This window comes from Marasmius oreades, chromosome 1 (assembly GCF_018924745.1).
Source record: "Marasmius oreades isolate 03SP1 chromosome 1, whole genome shotgun sequence".
In the NCBI taxonomy this organism is placed as follows: domain Eukaryota; kingdom Fungi; phylum Basidiomycota; class Agaricomycetes; order Agaricales; family Marasmiaceae; genus Marasmius; species Marasmius oreades.
Genome location: NC_057323.1, coordinates 753,642 through 773,761, shown reverse-complemented (window position 1 = coordinate 773,761; position 20,120 = coordinate 753,642). Strand labels below are relative to the sequence as shown.

At 46.4% G+C, this 20,120-nt stretch overlaps 6 protein-coding genes across 7 annotated transcripts; 5 read left to right on the top strand and 1 right to left on the bottom strand.

The window, feature by feature from the left end:
* Positions 1-173: 173 nt before the first annotated feature.
* E1B28_000185 (Aldos-2-ulose dehydratase) lies at positions 174-3,428 on the bottom strand (the record flags this gene model as incomplete). The annotated part of the gene is made up of 11 exons (XM_043145988.1): positions 174-233; positions 288-354; positions 413-594; positions 650-888; positions 948-1,302; positions 1,367-1,924; positions 1,985-2,088; positions 2,141-2,384; positions 2,436-2,974; positions 3,028-3,119; positions 3,175-3,428. The coding sequence occupies 11 exons, from the start codon at positions 3,426-3,428 to the stop codon at positions 174-176; spliced, it is 2,694 nt and encodes an 897-aa protein (XP_043014688.1).
* Positions 3,429-6,109: 2,681 nt separating this feature from the next.
* E1B28_000184 (uncharacterized protein) lies at positions 6,110-8,049 on the top strand (the record flags this gene model as incomplete). Of its 2 annotated transcripts, XM_043145987.1 has the most annotated exons (12): positions 6,110-6,476; positions 6,542-6,651; positions 6,708-6,864; positions 6,922-6,995; positions 7,051-7,206; positions 7,232-7,311; positions 7,347-7,357; positions 7,381-7,453; positions 7,528-7,579; positions 7,637-7,677; positions 7,734-7,823; positions 7,879-8,049. In XM_043145987.1, coding segments are annotated over 12 exons (1,212 nt in total). In that variant the 3' UTR covers positions 7,880-8,049. The 2 variants fall into 2 exon arrangements, with proteins under 2 accessions (XP_043014687.1, XP_043014686.1); XM_043145986.1 differs by having other exon boundaries at positions 7,513-7,677; positions 7,734-8,049.
* Positions 8,050-11,551: 3,502 nt separating this feature from the next.
* On the top strand, positions 11,552-13,878 carry E1B28_000183 (uncharacterized protein; the record flags this gene model as incomplete). Its single annotated transcript, XM_043145985.1, has 11 exons — positions 11,552-11,649; positions 11,700-11,839; positions 11,900-12,124; positions 12,191-12,621; positions 12,688-12,807; positions 12,889-13,017; positions 13,077-13,307; positions 13,370-13,413; positions 13,478-13,577; positions 13,628-13,765; positions 13,819-13,878. The coding sequence occupies 11 exons, from the start codon at positions 11,552-11,554 to the stop codon at positions 13,876-13,878; spliced, it is 1,716 nt and encodes a 571-aa protein (XP_043014685.1).
* Positions 13,879-15,419: 1,541 nt separating this feature from the next.
* On the top strand, positions 15,420-17,353 carry E1B28_000182 (uncharacterized protein; the record flags this gene model as incomplete). The annotated part of the gene is made up of 9 exons (XM_043145984.1): positions 15,420-15,586; positions 15,662-15,729; positions 15,791-15,833; positions 15,884-16,258; positions 16,318-16,461; positions 16,523-16,717; positions 16,767-16,871; positions 16,925-17,103; positions 17,157-17,353. The coding sequence occupies 9 exons, from the start codon at positions 15,420-15,422 to the stop codon at positions 17,261-17,263; spliced, it is 1,383 nt and encodes a 460-aa protein (XP_043014684.1). The 3' UTR covers positions 17,264-17,353.
* A 974-nt stretch (positions 17,354-18,327) lies between these two features.
* On the top strand, positions 18,328-19,027 carry E1B28_000181 (uncharacterized protein; the record flags this gene model as incomplete). The annotated part of the gene is made up of 4 exons (XM_043145983.1): positions 18,328-18,361; positions 18,413-18,786; positions 18,874-18,935; positions 18,994-19,027. 4 exons carry the CDS (start codon positions 18,328-18,330, stop codon positions 19,025-19,027), a joined length of 504 nt encoding a protein of 167 aa, XP_043014683.1.
* A 264-nt stretch (positions 19,028-19,291) lies between these two features.
* E1B28_000180 (uncharacterized protein) lies at positions 19,292-19,846 on the top strand (the record flags this gene model as incomplete). Its single annotated transcript, XM_043145982.1, has 3 exons — positions 19,292-19,312; positions 19,374-19,770; positions 19,836-19,846. 3 exons carry the CDS (start codon positions 19,292-19,294, stop codon positions 19,844-19,846), a joined length of 429 nt encoding a protein of 142 aa, XP_043014682.1.
* Positions 19,847-20,120: the final 274 nt, after the last annotated feature.

The window sequence follows — 20,120 nt, the reverse complement described above, 5'->3', positions numbered from 1 at the left end:
TGGATAAAAACCAGTTCAGACTGGTGCTCGCGGCGTTAAAGGTCGTATACGTTTTAGTGGTGGGCGTTAATGCGGTCTCGGTCCTGGATTCCTCTTGAACTAGCATATTTTGTACAGAATTTTACACGGATAACGATGTATTTAGTGGCCGTTGCTTTTCGAGCTCAGTACTGTCAAACTCGGTCGAACTTCCAGGCAGGTGGCTGAGGTGAGTCGTAGCTCCTTACGACGACCTATCGAGAAATAATCAGTATTTATTCATGCCGCTTTTTTTTCGAGGAACCTACGGGCAACGGGGATTCAAGATTCTTGGAGGTGTCGAGGAACAGCTTATGAGGTCCCGGAAGACGAAGGCTGTTTTAGCACCGGCGTCAGAAACAGTGTTTACCATGAAACCCGGAACAAAACGCACCTTATTTTCCCATCGTCATCCTTATAAGCAGTCCAACGCGAGGTCATACCCATATTCGCTGGCGAATGAGTTCCGACGACACGTTGCTCGGTAACGGGAGGCCACCGGGAACATAGAAGGGAACCAGTCTTGACATGTGCAATTTCGTATACATCCGTTCCAGGGACCCGCGAGACCTTCCACTGTGAGCCCGGCAGTTCTTCAGTAGTGGACGAATAAGTAACGCTTGCTACTTACTGTCTGACAACGATCCGATCCGGGGAAAGCGAGAACGGGGGTTCTATCTGTAGCATCCTCGTCCTTGAGTCCAAGATAGTAGGATCCCGATGAACCGTCTGGAGAAATAACATAGGTGCCTGGTTCTAGTACGGATTTCGGAGGAGGAGTAGAATATGTTTCAAACGACGGAAACTCGAATGCCACCCAGACATCATATGCTTGCTTTTGTCCGGGTTTTCCGTTTCCCGCCAGCCAAGCTACGGGACAACTATGAGCGTGTTCACGAAGTACAGTATAATCTGCGTCGAGTACTCACCATGCCAAGGATAATCGACTGTATCATTCATGCGGAGTAAAGGATACCCATCCTTGTCTATCCTCCAAAGTGGACCATGTTCGTGAAGGTCAGGGACGACGACTAACTTCGTCTTTGTCAAATCAGGATTATCTCGGTCAAACTGATCATCGGGAACTGTAGCCCATCTCATACCACCTTCCCCAGTTCCATTCGTAATACAAGCATGGATTTCGGCAAATGATTTCTCGATGTGATTGTGGAAACCAGCAGAGACACCAATACCAGCGGTCCACAGTTGAATGTGAGCGACCTCATCCATGGAATCGTCTGAGAAGCGAACATTGAAACCAACGAGGTTGTAAAACTCAAGTCCCTATGTTTTCGGATTGAATCGGATGAGTCTGGTATTCCTTTCGCAATATTAAATCAATGCTTACATCGAATCTGCCATGAGCCCAAGGAAGATCCTCTACCTTGAACCATTTAAAGTTCATAGCACGTACATCATCCGGAACATGAGCAGGGAATGCATTATGAGCGATAACTTGCTGCATTGACGAGAATGGAGGTTTTCCAGAAGTTGAAGAGGCCTTGAATAACGTGAAAATTGATCCTTCATCTCCACTCTCCACCGTGCTGGCATTGACAACCAAATTCTGGCAACCATGAGGTCGGGTGGTTACAAACCGTTCTTGCTTTTTTCCAGATTGCCCCTCCTTCCAGTACAGACTCCCAGCTAAAATCTTTACAGCGGATGTGTTCTGCTGGACTTTGAATGATGTCAGTGGGGGAAGGACAACCAAAGTAAGCTTGCGCCCTGCAACATCCAAGAACTCCATCTCAGAAGGGAATCCAGCAGTGCTTGCTCTGACAACTCTGAAGGAAACTTCATTGTCAAGCTTCTCAGGTAGAATGCCAGTTGAAAGGAAAACATTGATGGATGGGTTTGGTGATTCAAAGTACCCAGGTACGGAATATGAAATTGTTGCATAATCCTATTGAAGAATAAAAGATCAATCATTGGTTTACTCTTGACATATATTGAAGACACTTACAACTGTTTTTATTGCTGTAGGAAGGAAATGAGCTGTTGCAATTCTTCCAGCTGAGGTACTATCCAGTTTGGTTTTGGTGAAGGTACCATTTGCTTGATTGGTCACTAATTTTCATTCAATGTTAGAAAGCAGAGGTCATAAAGCAAGATTACTCACTTTTATAGCACCAAACACCTGTCCTATTAAAATCTGGAGGATCGGCACCCATCATTGCAGTCAGGAATTCATCGTTGCCATCTCCATCAATATCAGCACAAACAACCTGATGAATACTGCCAGTATGTTTGTCATTCAAAGGACCAAAATCATCCAGAACATGTCGAGTCCACTGGGAATTTATAATGCCATGAGGTGAACCAGCAGGCTTGGTGTAAACTGAAACTGTATTGCCATGGAAAGCCTATTCAATAAATCAATTAATAAATCATCAAGCACATATAATGTTACTCACCTCAATGCTAGCAATATAACCTGCAAAGTCATCACCCACCCGGCCAACTGCAACTGAGGCAGCACCCCAGTAAGGGTCACCATCAGTTGGAGGAAGGCCAGTACCAACTTTGAATTCCTTCCATTCTGTATCAAACCAAAGCAAGTCAACACCATCACGACCAGCAAGAAGAATGCCATCTAAGCCATTATTGGCTGGGGAAGGAGCAATAACAACTTCATGGACCAGATGTTTCTTGGCAATGATCTCAGAAGGCCAGCTAGTAACCTTTTTCGGGTCATTTGGAGCTGTGAAAATGATAACTGGGGCTGGAGTGGTTAAATCTGAAGACTTAACAACAATAGGGACAGCACAGATTTGTAGACGATCTTTGCGAGTGAAATGGCCTGCTTTGAGACGATGCATGCCAGGGCTCTGACCAATAGTGCGCATTGGCCAATTTGACATGTTGGGATCACCAGTGTTTTCCAGCCAGTTGACACGGCCTCCATCAGGCCAAATATCATCCATGGAGGGTCCATATTGATCAGATATAATGACTATTTGTAAAAGTTAGTTTGGAATATAAGCTAGTGTAACACCATGTACACACCATCATTGAAACCATTTCCAGTAATATCAGCATAGTGCATGGTCACAGGGAAGTCAAGCTCTGCAAGTGTAACACTTTTCCAGTCAGAGGAGCTATGGCAGAAAATTTAATCATTAATCCAGATTTTAGGTTTTGAAGATGACATACTCAGAGTTGCTTGTAGTGTAGGGGTTGAGGAACATCTTGATTTCACTCTTGGTTGTACTGGTGCCGAGACCATAGCCAATGATGTTGGGACATTTGTGTTCGTCAGTTGAGAAAGGAAATGCTTCAATCCAGTACCCATCTGGCCGACCACCCTGAACTTGCTGAGCTTGGAATAAGGGAAGAGAAACAGTGGGGGATGGATTGACTGCACCAGCCTCACAATGAGGTTTGAGATGGATTTTAGTGTAAGACATGTTGAAGAGAAGTGGGGGACTACTTTCGAATAGTCTTGCTTAAACCTGACTATTGGAATAGCAATTTGCCCTGTACCAATTTGCCCTGATGTCATCGGTGAAGTAGTGCCAATCAACACTATTGGCTCATGGCATGCCTGACACGCCGCATTGTGATAGATGGGGTATCGAAGCGGAGACTTGTCAGGACAAATGTAAATTGTAGAATCAGAAACCTCGGAGTTGTTGTGGCTGTATGGCGGTGCTGTTGGACGGAACTAAATAAACAACATCCCTGGTTCATTATAGTCGAGCAGTCAACTGACCAATTTCTTGTGGGGTTTGCAATTGCGATCATCAGCGCTATGTCACAGAAGTTCAAGATAGCTTCTCGTACGCTTCTCGGAGACATGCCCGTCTTTACCGGCGCCCTGGAACGTAAAGATTTACCGAAGGCCATCGTAGATTTCCTCCATCATACGCGATCCTCCCGAGCTCCAAATCGCATCGAGACCCGCATATGTCCCATCGAGCATTGCACCGGTTTCGCTGATGACCATCTGAATCGGCGCGACAAGCATCATATCATAGCTCAGAAGTCAGACTAATCCACCCGAAAGCATGCCATAAATATGGCTTTGCAGGGAACCGAGATCGGGACCATGTCTTTTGGGAAAAGTCCGTCATCGAGAATGCAAGCCCACCGCGGTCCGTTGGAGACTCGAAAAAAAAACCCGACAAACCGGTGGCTTTGAAAGTAGTCATGTATTTTTTAACTCCCAAGACAAATACGGTACCATTTCGCATGCTGTTCTTGTGCGCGTGCGCTACCGTACTACATCCATTGACGCCAATGACCAGTCTTCTATCAGAACGGCACCTAAGGAAGTTGTATGCGGGTATGATGAGGACCGTTATCTATCGAAGAAGGCTCCACACGCACTTATGCCGACAATAGTGGTCATTACGTCCTCTCCGAAGGTACCTGGATAGCGCCGATAAAGTTAACGAAATCGTTGTTTATAAACTAGAGCCTATAGGCCAAAGCGCAGGTCATCAGTCGGGTGGGTCATTTAATGAGATCAACGAAAGCGACCTTCAGAATAAGCTGCTAAGTTGCATAAGGTAATCAGCGTTTGATAGACATTCGATGTTGAAGGGTAGAAAGAGTCTGGTATTAATCGAGCCAAGGTCAGAATCAGTGATTCGCGTCACATCGATTTCTGAGATTTCTCGATGGGAGCGTCGGCCTGATCATTGAAAGGACTGGCTTGAGTGTTGATATTAACGAGAACGTTTTGGAAGAGTATGTAGCCGGTTCTGTTACTTTTTGAAAGAGCTCAGGTGAGTTTTGCAAGGCGAGTGGTTCGAGGTCGAGGGTAAGCTTGAAGGATTTACTGAGTTGAGCACACCGTAAGTCCCATCGAATATCTGAGCTACTAGTCACGCACCTGATTTCTCACGTCTTCCACTTTTGTAGGATTACCTTGCAAGGACTGCTCCTTCGTACTGGCCATGGCTCTGACGCGAAGTCGCATGAAAAGCACAGACCGGCGGCCCGCGGTTACCGCTTTGCCCTTTACAGTAACGCCTTCCTCAACTTTTCCCCTTCGGCTCTACTGCTCCTCAAAACTCCAAAACTGCAGCAAGCTTCATATGACCGGAATAAGAATGACATGGAGATAGGAGTCGGACTTGAACGTAAGTAAGGTTTTACTTAAACGATCGCTGTTTTTCAGAGGCTGACTTTCGAAGTTGCCAACTCGATTACCGACGCCAGCTCAGCAAGAAAGAAGATCTAAATTCGAGGAATAGGCTGGCATCAGGGGAACGAACTACTGAATCATGAGGCTGAGTTTTCAGTGATTTAGCATGATACCTCCGAGGAGGGAATTCAGGATGAGACATGTGGGCCCATTTATTTTTTTGCAAAATCCGGTGGCTTTGGAATCTCTGTCTCGGCGCAAACGTCACTCCAGAGGGAAATATTATCAGGGGTCGTGAGATCGGCAGGTGTGGCGGTGGCAGAAGAGTTCAATGGTGTGTTCGTCAACCTTGGAAGATCTTTCAAGCTACATACTTAACTCACTTTCCAGTTATGAAAAAATTTTCTTTTCTGAAGATCATATAGGGCGAAGAGCCGCATGGCAGCAATTTTTCCTTTCAGACACATCAGGTACCGCACTTAGTCCGACTGGTTCCGGTGTCTCGTCAATTGACCTCGACGCAAGGTAGTTTTTGAGTGTAGCGCTGGCATTTTGTGGTAGGACTGCAAGGTCAAATCTCCTATCTGTGAATCCCTCGCTTCGAACTCGAAACCTCCGTTGCTCTAGCGAGCTGCACAGTTGCAAGCGGCGTTCTATTTCTTCACAACCGTCCAAAGGAGGAGAATATCAAGCTTCTTGTTCACGGCGATGAAGCACTAGAAGAGAATGCCTCGGAGAACATAATTTCGAACACTTCAGACCCGTTTAAGGTTGTGACGCAAGAGGATTTCATCGAGGGGCATCCAGTTGAAGAGAAAAAGTCTTGGACACAGGTTCCGTTACACCTATAATTGTTTTTTAACGTCGATCGTTACCGCTTGTTCGTTCATTCAGGCCAAAAGAAGGAAATTTGGACTGCGCTTTTTGACAGCAACCATTCCGGTCCTTCAGTGCATTCGACTAAGGTTGTACGTGGAAAATGGCGCAGGCAATGATATGAAACTTATTGCGCATTCTTTGAACGTGTTTTTCGCGGTTTATCTGTGTCTCCACTCCATAAATCGCTGCCCTATCGAGCGTCACAGCGAATCCGTCCTTCACATAACGGTCTTAACCACGATACCTGCCTTGCTTCTTACGACCTTGTCCCTCGTTCCTGATACGCCATCCCAACTGAATCTACGACAGGTGTCATCAATCGGGGACAATCTGTGGTATATCGTGTTCTACCTTTCGGCCTGTATCCTCGCGTTCACCGCGCCTCAAGGTCCCCCGCTCCACTACCCGCCATCTGCTGTCTATCAACCAAAGGTTGTAGAGTCTATCACAAATAAGGATGAGGAGAATGTGACGGGACTTGCAGGTCAGTTCAGTTCCATGCCTGTTGTTGACGTTGCTGACCCCCATTAAATACTTCTTTCTTGCCAGCTTGCTCTCCCTGGGGCTACCTTATGTTTCCCTGCGCCACCAAGGTCGTTATGCTCGGGAATATTGCGGAGAGCCGTGAAATAGGTGACCTACCGATCCTTCCAAACCTGGTGAAAAAGTACTTGTTCTTTATTCTTTACACCCTCCTTACTGATCCATATCCCAGGTCGGCATCTTCGGTCGAACGGGTAGTGGCAAAAGTACTCTCGCTCTGTCATTTTTCCGATTCGTAGAAGCAACCGAGGGCCGCATATTGGTTGATGACATCGACATTGCAGATGTTGGTTTAACGGACCTTCGAAGTGGGCTCGCGATGATACCCCGTGTGTAGCATCGTACTATTTCGGAATTCGGGCTTCCTGGTCTTGACCATTCATCAGAGGATCCTACGATTTTGTCAGGAACCTTAAAGTCCACCCTTGATGTTTTTAGTGAATATGACAACGCTGAGATTGTAAGTAGATTTGACGCCTTTTAGGGAAACTGATCTGATTCTAAGCACCGACTAGTTCGAAGGTTTACGCCGAGTCCATCCTATTCCAAGTTCTCGTGAGGAGGAAGATCAAGAGGTCAACGCAAAAATTTCCCGCGATCTAGATGCCTCAGTAGGGGGTGACAATTTCTCTACTGGGTACTCTACCTTTCGATGGAACAAACTCGATTCAGTCAGTGCTGATAACCATCCCATAGCGAAAACAATTATTATGTATGGCACGGGCTATCTTGAAGAGATCTAAAGTACTTGTCATGGACGAGGCGAGTTCTTTTACGTGCCTCTTTGTTGTACTTATCGACTCTTCAACAGGCTACCGCTAGGTATGTGCTGAAGTAGGTTCTAGATGTTGAGGAACTTATCGCGCGGCTAAGCGTCGGCTATTCAATGGATGAACTGATCAGCCAGACAATTCGACAGTGAGTTCCTCCTTGACCATCATAATGGTTGGAAAACGTTCTACAGCTCCATTTCTCAGAGGGTTTGCCGACAGCACAATACTAACTATCGCACATCGGCTTCGTACCATTATTGATTATGACAGGGTAATGTCTCCGCCTCTTTTCTTGCCTGAGATCTCGATTAACGAGTTCTCCATGGAGATAATGCTCTTAGACCAAGGCCGCATCGTAGAGTTTGATCGGTTAGTGACCTCGGCGACTACGACTATATCAATTCTCACTGCATCGCTGCGTTTAGGCCCCAGAAACTTCTTGCACAACCATCGTCAAGGTTCTACGCGTTGTGCAAGCCACTGCGAAGGACGAGTTTGCCACGCTCAAACAGCTAGTGGGTGTTTAATGGATAGCGCACCCGTCAACAAACAGGTTTTTTGTTTCTATAGAATCTACTTGGAATAAGGGAAGAGAGACAGTGGGGGGATGGATTGACTGCACCAGCCTCACAACGAGGCTTGAGATGGATATTAGTGTAAGACATGTTGAAGAGTGAGAAGCGGGGGACTACGTATACTTCCGAATAGTTGTGTAACTATTGGAATGGCAATTTGCCCTGATGTGATCGGTGGAGTGGTAGGGCCAATGAACACTCTTGGCCCATGACACTCGGCGTTGTGATAGATGGGGTATCGAAGTGGAGACTACTTGTCAGGACAAATTGTAGAAATCAGAAGTACCTCGGAGTTGTTGTGGCTGCATGACGGTGCTGTCGGACGCTAAATAAAACATTCCTGATTCATTATAGTGCAGCAGTCAACTGACCGGTTTCTTGTGGAGTTTGTAATTGCAACCGTTAGGGCTATGTAACAGAAATTCAATGATATCCCTCGAAGATGTACTCGTCTTCACCGGCGCCTGGAACGGAAGACTTAACGAAAGCCATCGTAGATTTTTTTCTATGATACATACGATCCTCCCGAGTTCCAAATCGCGTCGCGATCCGCATATGTCCCCTCGAACAGTATTCCGGTGCACCGGTTTCCCCATGTTGATGAGCCAGAGCATCTGAATCGGTGCGACAGGCAACACATCTCAGACGTCAGACTAATCCTCCCGAAAGCACCTGAGATCGGGTCCATGATTTTTGGAAACTCCGTCATCAATGTAATGTCCAGTTCAGATTCCAATAAAACCCAGAAGCACAGCAGTCATGGGTTATTTCACCCGATGATGAATACGATATTAGTTCGCATACATTACCGTACATCCGTTCTCCCCAGATATCAATCATTCTATCAGAACGGCACCCTAACGAGGTTGTACGCGGGTATGATGAGGACCGTTATCAGGCGGGCGAAAAGAGGGCTACACACCCACTTATGGTGACGAACGTGGTCATTAGGCTCTGGAGTCAGTCACCTAAATAGTGCTGATGAAGTTGACGGAAACGTTGTTTATAAACTGGAGCCTATAGGCCGAAGGCAGGTCATCAGTCGGGTAGGATATTTAACGATATCAAACGCAGGTACGTACTACGAGAACCTTGAGAGATAAGCTGTTAAGTTGCGTAAGATCATCGCGCGCTCCATCGACACCCAATGTTAAAGGACTGATAGAGTCTGGCATTAATGGAACCGCGTGCGATTCGTGTCGATTTCTGAACATTCTCGAAACATGGGGCGTCGGTATAATTATGGATCGACAGAGTGTTTGTAGTTACGAGGCGACCGTGTGCCAGTTTTGAAAGAGTTCAGGTCAGTTTTACAAGGTGAGGAATTGAGGTTGACGTCGAGGGTAAGCCTGAAAGCTGAAAGGTTTATCGAGTTGAGTACGCTGGTCGAATGTCTGAACCACTAGACACGCACCTAATTACTCATATCTTCCACTTTGAGTTCACTCGTAGGACTACTAAGCTCTGGACATTGCCCTAAAGTCGAAGTCGAGGCATGCAGGACGAAACGAAACGTTGATCAGAAGCGCGCGGATGGCCCGGAGTCGCCGCTTGGCGGCGACTCCTTTCCCCCCTCAACTCTATTGCTCACCTATCTCAAACCTTCAAGCTACAACAATTTCTGAACATGTGGAATAGACTGATAGGAGATATATTGGGGACTCGAACTTGAAAAACAGTTTTTCTTGGATGATTGTTGTTTTTCACAAGCTGACTCTCGAAGTTGTCGTCAGTTTGACTTTGGAAAACTCCATTGCCGAAGCCAGCTCAGCAAGAAGATCTAAATTTGACGGATGGGCGGGCATCCGGGAACGAACGACCAAACCACAAGCAAGTTCCCTTATCGTGGAGTCTTCTCTGGCTAATCTAAGCCATTCAGGGTACCATCGCCCTTTGTTCGCCCTTGAAAATGTTAAACGCAATTATGAAGGTCAAGATAACCGAGAAAGCGATGGAAGGGATCTATGAGAAGATATATAGCGGATGCTATGGTGTCACGAAGAGAGGTTTTCAGCACTGGGGTCGGTAGGTCTTTTACCGCTCGATCATCGCTGTCGCTATTGCGTAAGTTCGCTTTCTTCGCTTTCTTTCTTTTCTCTCTGAAGGGTCCTACTCCATAGGTCCTGCGCTGTGTTCGAAAGCAGGAAGACAGGAAGACAGGCCATTGTCGACGCTTCAGATTTGTGGAGGATTTCTCGAGACGAAGGAAGCGATTGCGAAGGGGTGACCGAGAACAACCTATGGGGGATGTAGAGGTTGGGACTACACTCGTGAGTAAAACGTTTGTGGATTCACGGGTACTTCTCTAATGGCTCTTCACAGGAGTTTACAGTCCACTTTCTTCATTCTTTTGTAGTTCGGAGCATCAGATGGAGGGTGCCCCAAAGTCTGATATGGTGAACAACAAAAACCGGAAGGTTGCAAGTTTAAGGAGCGAGCTCGCGAAGGCATAGCCGGCGTTCCTGCTAAAGCTGACTACCGATCAAGCTTGGCGCTCAGTTGCATGGATCTCGACAGCCAGTCTGGCTTTAGTATGTATTCTTCGTATTCCTCGGGTTATGATGGCAAGTGCTAGGTCACCCCAGGTTGTGCTTTGGGTCTCCAAGTGGTTCGCATCGCAAGGTGAATGAGGGAGGCGTTCATCATCTTCGGTAAGAACTCAGTTCGAACACTAAGGAGTCCCATATCCGAACCTGTTTTATTCACAGTTATGCATCAAGGGTGGACGCAATGTAAGAGTTTGAAGGGGGTACATCAGGGAAAGCCCATCTTCCTGTATTGCGTGAATAAATTATACGCGCACGTTTGGGCAATAAAGGCACGCCACACGCCCACCTCCGCTACAACCACTATTCAATTACTGACTGACCGTCGCTCCCGTAGTTGTTGCAGCTGTCTGAGCTGTTTGCGATACCATGTTGAAAACACCCTCGCCTTCGATGTGTTTCTGTAATCGTCCCAAGGATTTCTGCACGTAGGCGTCAATGGAGCGCACAAGTTCGTAACTACCATACTCGTCAAGCTCGTTATCTGACCGCTTGTAGGAGAGTAGGGATTATTTTGTATGTGCCTGTACTTCTCTCAATTCATCTTTTCGCATTGTATCCCTTGCGCTCTCGAGTGACTGTTTTCATGACTCAACGACCGAATCCAGCGATTATTATTATTACCAAGTGGATAGCTTTCGCTTTTGGCGGTTGAAGTTCTTGCCGCGTAGATCGGACTCGAACCCCGCTCGTGTGGGGTGCATCGAGATAAATGGATCCTAACTATGGATTGATTAATGGGACCTATCAAGATCAGTATAAGTGTCGAGAATGCGTGTCAATCAGAAAAGTTGACGAAATGGGGTACCAAAGCGCTGGCCAAACTCTGCGGTGAGCACGGTCAATGGCGTTTTCGCTCCACCTTCTACCCACACCTGCCCGTTTTGGCGTAAAGTCTTTTCTTCTAGCTTCCATTCCTCGCGAAGGACAGCGGGAGGGCAAAATATCCGTTCAGTACCTACATTCCCCGGAAGCCGCTTGTTCCTATTGGAAATAATGGATTACTGGTACCGTCTGAGTGGTATAAAATTGATGGCGTACTAGAAGTTGGAGAATAACTGCAAGCGCTGCGCATTGCAGTCCGAGTCGTTCATATCTAAACCAACAACAACCGGGGAAACCATGTCTTACCGTCTCAGTAATGACCACATCCACAAGGATCTCCAAGGTCGTTCTTCCTACGACGCCGACGTTATCATTGCTGGTAGTGGTCCCGTTGGGTGCGTGATATACAACGATTTCCTCTTACAAAGTGGCTGACTATCGTTAGCATGGCTTATGCTCGTACCATACTTGAGAAGAGCCCGTCCGCTACTGTATTGATGATTGAAATCGGCTCACAAGATGACCCCGTCGTCGGCGAGCATCATAAAAATTCAATCAAGTTTCAGAAGGACATTGATGCGTTTGGTGCGTTTCTAGCGACTTCCTCACCAGCAACTTCAGACTCGGAACTAATGCCTCCTCCAGTGAATGTCATCAAAGGTGCACTGCAATCGGTGTCAGTCCCGCCAGCCGACACATACATTCCTACCCTCGTCGGTGACTCCTGGACTCCCCCCGTCAATAAGGATGGGTCGAGTAGCCTGATCTTCCAGGGCAGTAATCCAAATCAGATTCGCGAGAAGAACCTAAAAGCCAGTGCTATGACCCGGACAGTCGGTGGAATGGCTACTCACTGGACTTGCGCCTGTCGTAAGTTTCACGACTCGTCTGGCATGTTTTTTAATTCGGAGATCTCGAACTGACGCGTACCCATAGCCACTCCCCACCCCGAGGAAATTGTCAACAATCCTATCCCCAAAGCCGAACGCGACGAACTATACGTACAAGCTAGGAAACTTCTGAATGTCCACAACGATCAATACGACAAGAACGCGAAAGGTGACGACATATCCATCCGCCACAATGTCGTCAAAAAAACACTTTTGGACAACCTCCCTCAAGAACGGAATGTTCAATCGCTTCCTCTCGGTGTTGAACGTCGGCGAGATAACCCAGCCTATGTCACTTGGACCGGAGCCAATACTGTTCTCGGAGATCAGGCGAAATTGCTTGGGACGAAGCGGTTTACATTGAAAACAGAAACCAGGGTCACAAGATTGGTTCCCGATGAGATTGACCCAAAGAAGATCAACGGTATGTTGCTAAGGAATCTGAAGAACGACAAGGATGAGCTTGTCACGGCTAGGGTGTGTATATGTTTCACTATTCCCTTGTTAAAACGGACGTACTAATGCTACTGTCCATTTTCGAAGGCATACGTTATTACCTGTGGTGCAATCGGTACTCCACAAATCCTTGCTAATAGCAATCTTGCCGGATCCATCCCAGCTCTGGGACGTCATCTCTGCGAACAGTCAATTGCTTTCTGCCAAGTCAGTGCTACGTTTACCTTATCCTTTTCTACTGATGTCTTGCCCAAACTTGCTGCTTATACAACACGTTATATTCAACAGATCGTTATGAAGAATGAGATCATTGACTACATCAAAAAAAATCCAGACTGGCAAGCTCGAATTAAAGCACACCATGACAAGCATCCAAAAGATCCCTTGCCTATTCCATTCGCTGATCCGGAACCACAGGTTTGTCTGGTCTACCATATCTTTTGACTTTTTTCTTTCTTTTACTAACACACATGCAGGTTATGGTTCCTTATACGTCCAAATTCCCATGGCACACCCAAATTCATCGTGACGCTTTCTCCTATGGTGATGTTGGTCCTCGTGCAGATGCTCGAGTTGTAGTGGATTTGCGATTCTTTGGCAGACAGGAGGTTCTGGAGAAGAATAGGGTCTATTTTGCTGGAGACTCCTCCCTTAAGGGAGAATGGGTTGCAGGAAGTACAGATATCTATGGAATGCCTCAAGCTACAGTATGTTTTATTTTTCAATTTATTTCTCAAAGCAAAAATCTGACTTTCTGTTTTTTATTTAGTTTGAGGTTGAAAGATCCCAGAAAGACAAGATCAATGATCAAAGGTATTGTTGCTTCTTAGAGAACTGCACAAACTCTTTAACTGATGGATGGTTTTGTGCAATCTAGAATGATGAAGGATATGTGTGAAGTTGCCAGTTTACTTGGAGCTTATCTCCCAGGTTCAAATCCCCAATTCATGGATCCTGGCCTTGCACTGCACATAACTGTATGTTATCTGTGATTTTGATGTGACTAAACTCCAGCTTTCTACCACAGGGAACAACTCGTATTGGAAAAGATCCCAACAGTTCTGTTGCTGATCCTTCTTCTTGTGTTCATGCATTCAAGAATCTATGGGTTGGAGGCAATGGGTGTATCCCTGATTCAATGGGTGCAAACCCCACCTTGACAAGTGTAAGGATATCTCTAAGATTTTTTTATGATGTTCACATCTATTTTACCAATAGGTTATGATTGCACTCAAGGGAGCTGGTGCCATCTTGGACTTCCTAAAAACTGAATCTTGAACTGATAATGTAATATATATCTTGTAAGATAACAAATTGTAATATACTAAATTTCTTCCAAAACAGTCTATCCTGCCACAAATTGTTCACTTTCTAAGACATGTCCAGCCTTATCCTGGGCATCCATTTTAGAAAGCTTAAAAATTCACATGGTATACATACAGTGATGTTAAATGTTACAAAAATATTCTTACTCACAAAATTATAATTCTGAAGAGGCAGACATAACACACAGTGCCAAAATGGCTTTAATACAGTAAGGATGCTCACAATTCCTTAAAATTTATATCCTTCTAGCTTAGTTGAATTGATTCTGAAGACATTGCTTTTGATTCCCACCATAGATACTTGAAAGAACAGTGAATTGAAAGATCTTTCAGTCACATACATGGAGATAAATCTGCACTGTAGAAGGGACGGTGTCGACAGAGGGAGACGGGGGAAAAGGACGGAAAGGCACTATATAAGGTACTGTAATACCACATGGACTCGGGATGGACGGCGATGTCGGAGCGACCGCAACTATGATCGGCCGATCAACATGTATACCAATAAAGTAGACCAAGGTAACAGAGGAAACACCACAATCTCAGGTTGATTTTTGAGTTGCAAAACAAATAGCGCTGAATCTGGAACCTCCTCGGTAATTGCCACCTTTTGGCCTGTGGCGCGTCGACAGTCGGAAACCTCGCTTTTCACGAAACCCTGGGTGCACTTGCCGGCTGGTTGGGGGTATAAAGCCGAAAAACCCGCTCGGCGAATTCGGCCTTCAGTTCACGGTTCTGAACCTTTACTGAAGTGTTCTGAGAACGCTCCTTTACATAGTTTTGATATTATTTCGGTTTAGAGCAAGCATGTAAGTACGACTGGGCAGGTTGACAGACTTACGGAGTGATCTGTTATTGCTGTGTATTACAGGGATTTGATTAATTCCGTGAACATGCGTTCCCTGGTGCGCCTGTCGGCTAAGCAAGCGCCCTCGGGTAATGGGCGGTTGTACGTGGCATACATACGGCCGATGATTGAGATTGAAACTCCGACTCTGTTCCGAAGTAAATCCGACGTTATCGATAGGACGTCTCGCACCTTTCCCTAGGAGTCTCGAGCCTCAAACATCTATGTCCAGCCTCCAGGAGCCTGTTTCCGAGGGGTTGAAAAACTCTCATAATGGAATGGTACACAATATATAGTATTCGAGTTGGTAGGAGACTAAGTACAGTGTATTTGAGGATGCAAGGTACTTGAACACGTTGATTCGCCTGTATAGCGACTATCAGCGGAGTTTTAATATCGCTGAACATTCCGACCCTGCCGAGCGTGAAACGCAGAGTTCGCGTGTTCACGGAATTAATCAAATCCCTGTATGTACGGACGCGTCGCCAACGCGTCCCGAAACTGCTGTTGAACGTTGATATGGCGGCCAAATTTGAATAACCGATTACGGTCACTGGGCAGAACGGCGATATCGCTCTTCCTGGTACTATGGTCTCGGACCACCTACTTAAAGCACGTTAAATTTTGCGAGTTAGGGGACTACCATCATGGCTTATCAGGCGTCTCCTACTTTCGCAAGAAGTCCTAACGAATGTCGTGGCTCTGATCACCAGCTTCGTTTTTCAGAGCGTAAAGGGTCGGGCACTGGCGCTGGATCACCTCTTTCTTCGCGTCGTCCTTCTATCGATCCATGTCGTTTGGTTCCGATGGACAAGTTTAGTTGGTTCAATGCCTCTGTCTCGTGGTCTGCAACACTCACCGCCCCTGCTTAATCTTTATTACCCTTCAGAACCATGCACATCGGTGGAAGCGATGAGTTCAACGTCCTTTTCATTGGCGCGGGAAACATCATGTTCGGTAAGTATCTCTGATCAATATCTGGCACGTCTGGGTTTCGTTTGATGTATATGATCGTCAGGTTCACCAGAGGGACCCTGGAACCACTCCTTCAGGCTTGAGCAGTGAGCTGTCCTCCACCTTTACTTTTGTTGGTTACGTCGACATTTTCTAGTAAACTCGGACCTCGTCTGAAAGTTGTTGCAATAATCGACCCTGCCATCGAGCGCGCTACTGCAATGATTCAAAAGAAACGCGACTCTTTCGTTGTTTCGGCGTATGAGAAAACCCGTGTCTTCAGGACTCTCGATGACTTCGTGAAGAACATGGCCCCAAGAGACCGTCCTCGTGCTGTTGTCATTGGTAGTCCACCAATGTTCCGGGGTACTCTCCAGCCTGGACGTGACATAGAGATACAGATCACGAAACACTTCCCTGGCGTACCTCTGTTCACTGAAAAACCTATTGCTACCGGCCCTCAATACGAGATCGGCGATGCCCTCGCCATTGCAAAACAGATCGAAGAAACCAAGACTATTTGTTCAGTGGGGTAGAGCAGATTCATCTCCCAGCAGTGCGAATATTTTACTGAAATCCATAACCTCGCAGATATATGCTTCGGTATCTGCAAGGAGTCCAAATGATTAAACAGACTATCGAAGAGAACAACCTCACTGTTATGGCTACTATTGCTCGTTATGCCTGTGCCTACGAGGCCATCGCTAAGCCCGACTGGTGGGACAAATCGAAAAGGTAAAGGTTCGGTTTTTTTGAGATTGAATTGTTCATACCCACCAACGTCATTCATGTATAGTGGTGGCCCAGTTATCGAACAAGGCACGCACTTCTGTGATCTTTCTCGTTACTTCGGGGGAGAAGTAGTTTTGTCCTCTGTTGTGGGACACTCCCTAGAGTTTGACGAGAAACCGGGGCATATTTCCAAGATGCAGATCGACGAGAGCAAGATTGCACCAGAAAATCGCATTTCTCGTATTACCAGTGCTACATGGTGTGTTCAACCAAAACGCTGGCTGCTCACCTTTCTTATCAATGCGCAGGAAGTACGAAAGTGGGGCGATTGGGGTTTTCACCCACTGTGTCGCTTTGCAAGGCACGAACTACAGCTGTGAATTGGAGGTTTACGCCGATGGATATTGCTTCAGGTAAGAGTATCTTGTAGCGTCTCGCCATGCCGGTCTGACTTCTTCCCGTTCAGACTCGTTGATCCATATGTTCAACCCATTCTCTATATCCGTGCGCCGGGTGAAGACATCGAGAAAGTCCTCCGATTCCCCGACGACGATCCCTTCTTTTCTGAGATATCTAACTTTATTGATGTCGTTGAAGATGTAGAGGAGAGCCCTGAAGCTGCAGTAATTCTCTCCAGTTACGAAGGTAATGTTTTTGTATGTCGAGCGGGTACGTCAGACTGATAGCTATCTTGTCAGATGCGTGTCGCTCGTATCAACTCACGTGGGCCATTCGGGAGGCTACAGAACGTTCTCGTGCAGGAAGACTTCCTATGAGAAATGGGATCGAGGCAAAGGCTTTATGAATACAATATCAGCACCTGAAGTATTCTCGAGAAGAAAGAAATGTACATACTTCGAATGCGACAGTCGTCGACAATTTGGATTTTTTGCTGGTCATCATGCTCTCCGCTCTCGTTCAATTACGCTTCCGCTCTTCTGGTGTCGTGCTGCGTCTGATTGCACTCCATATCAACATGCTCCTTCAAGGCTAGTATATCTTTCATTGACTTTTTCGCAACGAAAACAGTACACCATGACAATCGAATGCAGAAAGAAACCGACAGATTATGGTTTTTCTTGAATTCGATTTCGTGGAGCAGCGGCTACCAGAAACGTCGTAGGGCGTGAAGATATAGATGTCTGTGAGTTGACTACTTGAGTACGGGGCGTACAGCATTGGCCTAACTATTGACAGAAACTATAGATACGACGACGTACGAGGGGATGATGAGGTCGATGTCATCTCATACCATCTGAAACCATAACGCCCCGCCATCTTTCCTTCTTAACAGCACATGTGTCAGAAACATCCTTCGAGGTAATGATGACTTTGGACACGTCCAGTATACAAGTAGCGTTGTGAGGCTATTAAGCCCATTAAGCGTGAGGTCCGACTCGGTTCGAAAGCGAGGAAGAATTATACGGAAGTGGTTTTTGAAGCCACTTCCTTACTGGCTTGCTACCTCGATCAGGAATATTCGATAACGGGTACGCGATGAAGATGAAGAGATGAACAAATCCCAAACCATGATGGTAAATGTACTATCTGGGCGTGTGATTAGATGAAAAAGACGATGTCAAATTCGAGCCGCGGCTCTTCTTTCCTGTACTATGATGCCACCCATGCTTTCCTTGACCTTAGGTGATTAGGCTCCTGTCGAGCCGAGCTTCGTTATATCTGTCGAACGCGCTAGTGAGTCTGTTTCGCTTTTTTTCAGTTTCGAGAGAAGGACTCAAGGATTTCTACACTAGAAACAACCTTCAGATGGCAACTCAAACGACCTGAAAACGAAAACTCAGCATAAACATCGAGGAGTTTAATTCAAACACATTTCTTAGAGCACACAAACGTGAAGAGACTCCCCATATGAGATTACTAGAGGCAGGGCGGAATTCGCAAGGTGCTCCGGGATTTCTTGTTCGTAACAGAATAACACGCTAACAACTTCTAGGCGGCGACAGAGGGCGACAATGGACCGCCAGTGGCCACTCATCAATATTGAATCAGTCGATCCTACAAGCCTCAAAGTTTTCGGATTCATCAAACGCTATACGCGACCAAGATTTTGCGCTAGGAGGGTGTTCGGGATTCCTACAGCTTTTCAACGAAAACTCCCCAAAAGATTCCTCTCTGCTTGTTATTCCAAAATTTCGCCGCAAACCCGGTCACCTTACCCCCACTGCGGGCGTTTGGGGCGTGGACTGGACACGAGGCCTTTCCGCCCACAATAACCGCGTCAAGGCTACCGAGAAGCAGAATGCGGGTCATCGTCATGAGGGTCAAGTCACGAAGCTAGATTCGCTGGAGTCTTGTGTTTGTTCTCAGGTACGGAAGTCGATCTGGGTGCTTATTCTCTTTGACGCGTGATCCGTATACATCATCTCCGATGTCAAGTTGATGCCGTTCCTCTAGCGTAATCCCAAGACTGTTATTCGCCATCTCAACAAGCCAATGATATGCTATGCTTTACAATTGTAAGTCATATGTCCAAGTTTCTGCGGCCTACGTTCAAAACTGACGTCGAACGCTTAGCAGGAGCTCGCGTCGATATCAGGAGCCGTCCTAGCATGTTTATCAGAACGTTTCTTATGTGACCTGAGGGCTTCGTTTTAGATCATGTACGCCGCTTTTGGCGAAAACGCTTTCCTAGAGTGCCACGGAAATTAGCGCACATTCAATGACACGAGGCGGGGAATGGTCATCGTACATCATAACAGGAAGGGTTGTTTGAATGGCCTGAGAAGAACTCATCTCCCCTCTAAACACTCCCCGCTTTTGATGGCAGGATGCAATAAATAGGACCCCATGAAAGTATAAGCGAGATAAAGCAATGTCCGCCCCTTCGTCAACGGTAAGTCTTCCCCCGCGCCATGTATCGAAAGGCTTCTATGTTAATTCATCGATTTTCCTAGCCAAATTGGACCATATCCACGCGGAGAAGGTCAAAGCCCTATCGAAAACGACTGACAGCCATTCTCGCTTGCTCTGCCATATCTCCAACGCTGGACATGTTCGACTTCAGTATGCTCCATGCTCAGCTTTCCGATACTCCGAAATCCTCCATTCTAGCTCACTGTATGAGTGAGGAGGAGTTTACATCGTTCGAATTCATCCCTTTGCGCAAAATGAACCGAGGGAGAGACGAACCCATTCCATTCTTCGCAAACGCTACACAAAACATTGATGGCACCAGCTCGGCGACAGGAAAACGGTCAACGCCCGTTTTTACCCGATCTGGTTCAACAGAAAGTTTGAGTTTAATTTCTTTAGGAGGTCCGTCCGCAATCGATACGAGGACCATCACGGCGCGTGAGTACAGTTTGGTTCGGTAAACCCGCCAATTGTGATCATTCAATGACCATTACTTCCTACAGGTCCGTCGTAACCGTCGAGCATCGCCTTTATGTTATCCAGATAGGAATTGCTCTATTGATCGTATGAGAAATGCGTCGACTCTATCCGATTACCGAGTTAGGCCGATTGAGACCGATTTTGCGCAAAGAGAATCCAATGACCGCTGCTTTTTTTTTCATCGACTTTGTTCTGCTAGTACTGTACATCTAGAAGCATTGTTCTATCTCGGGTGCTATTCAGCTGCAAATCGAGACATTGAATCAAGTCTACTTTGCCACCGCAAAGCTTCCGCGCTGTCACATCTT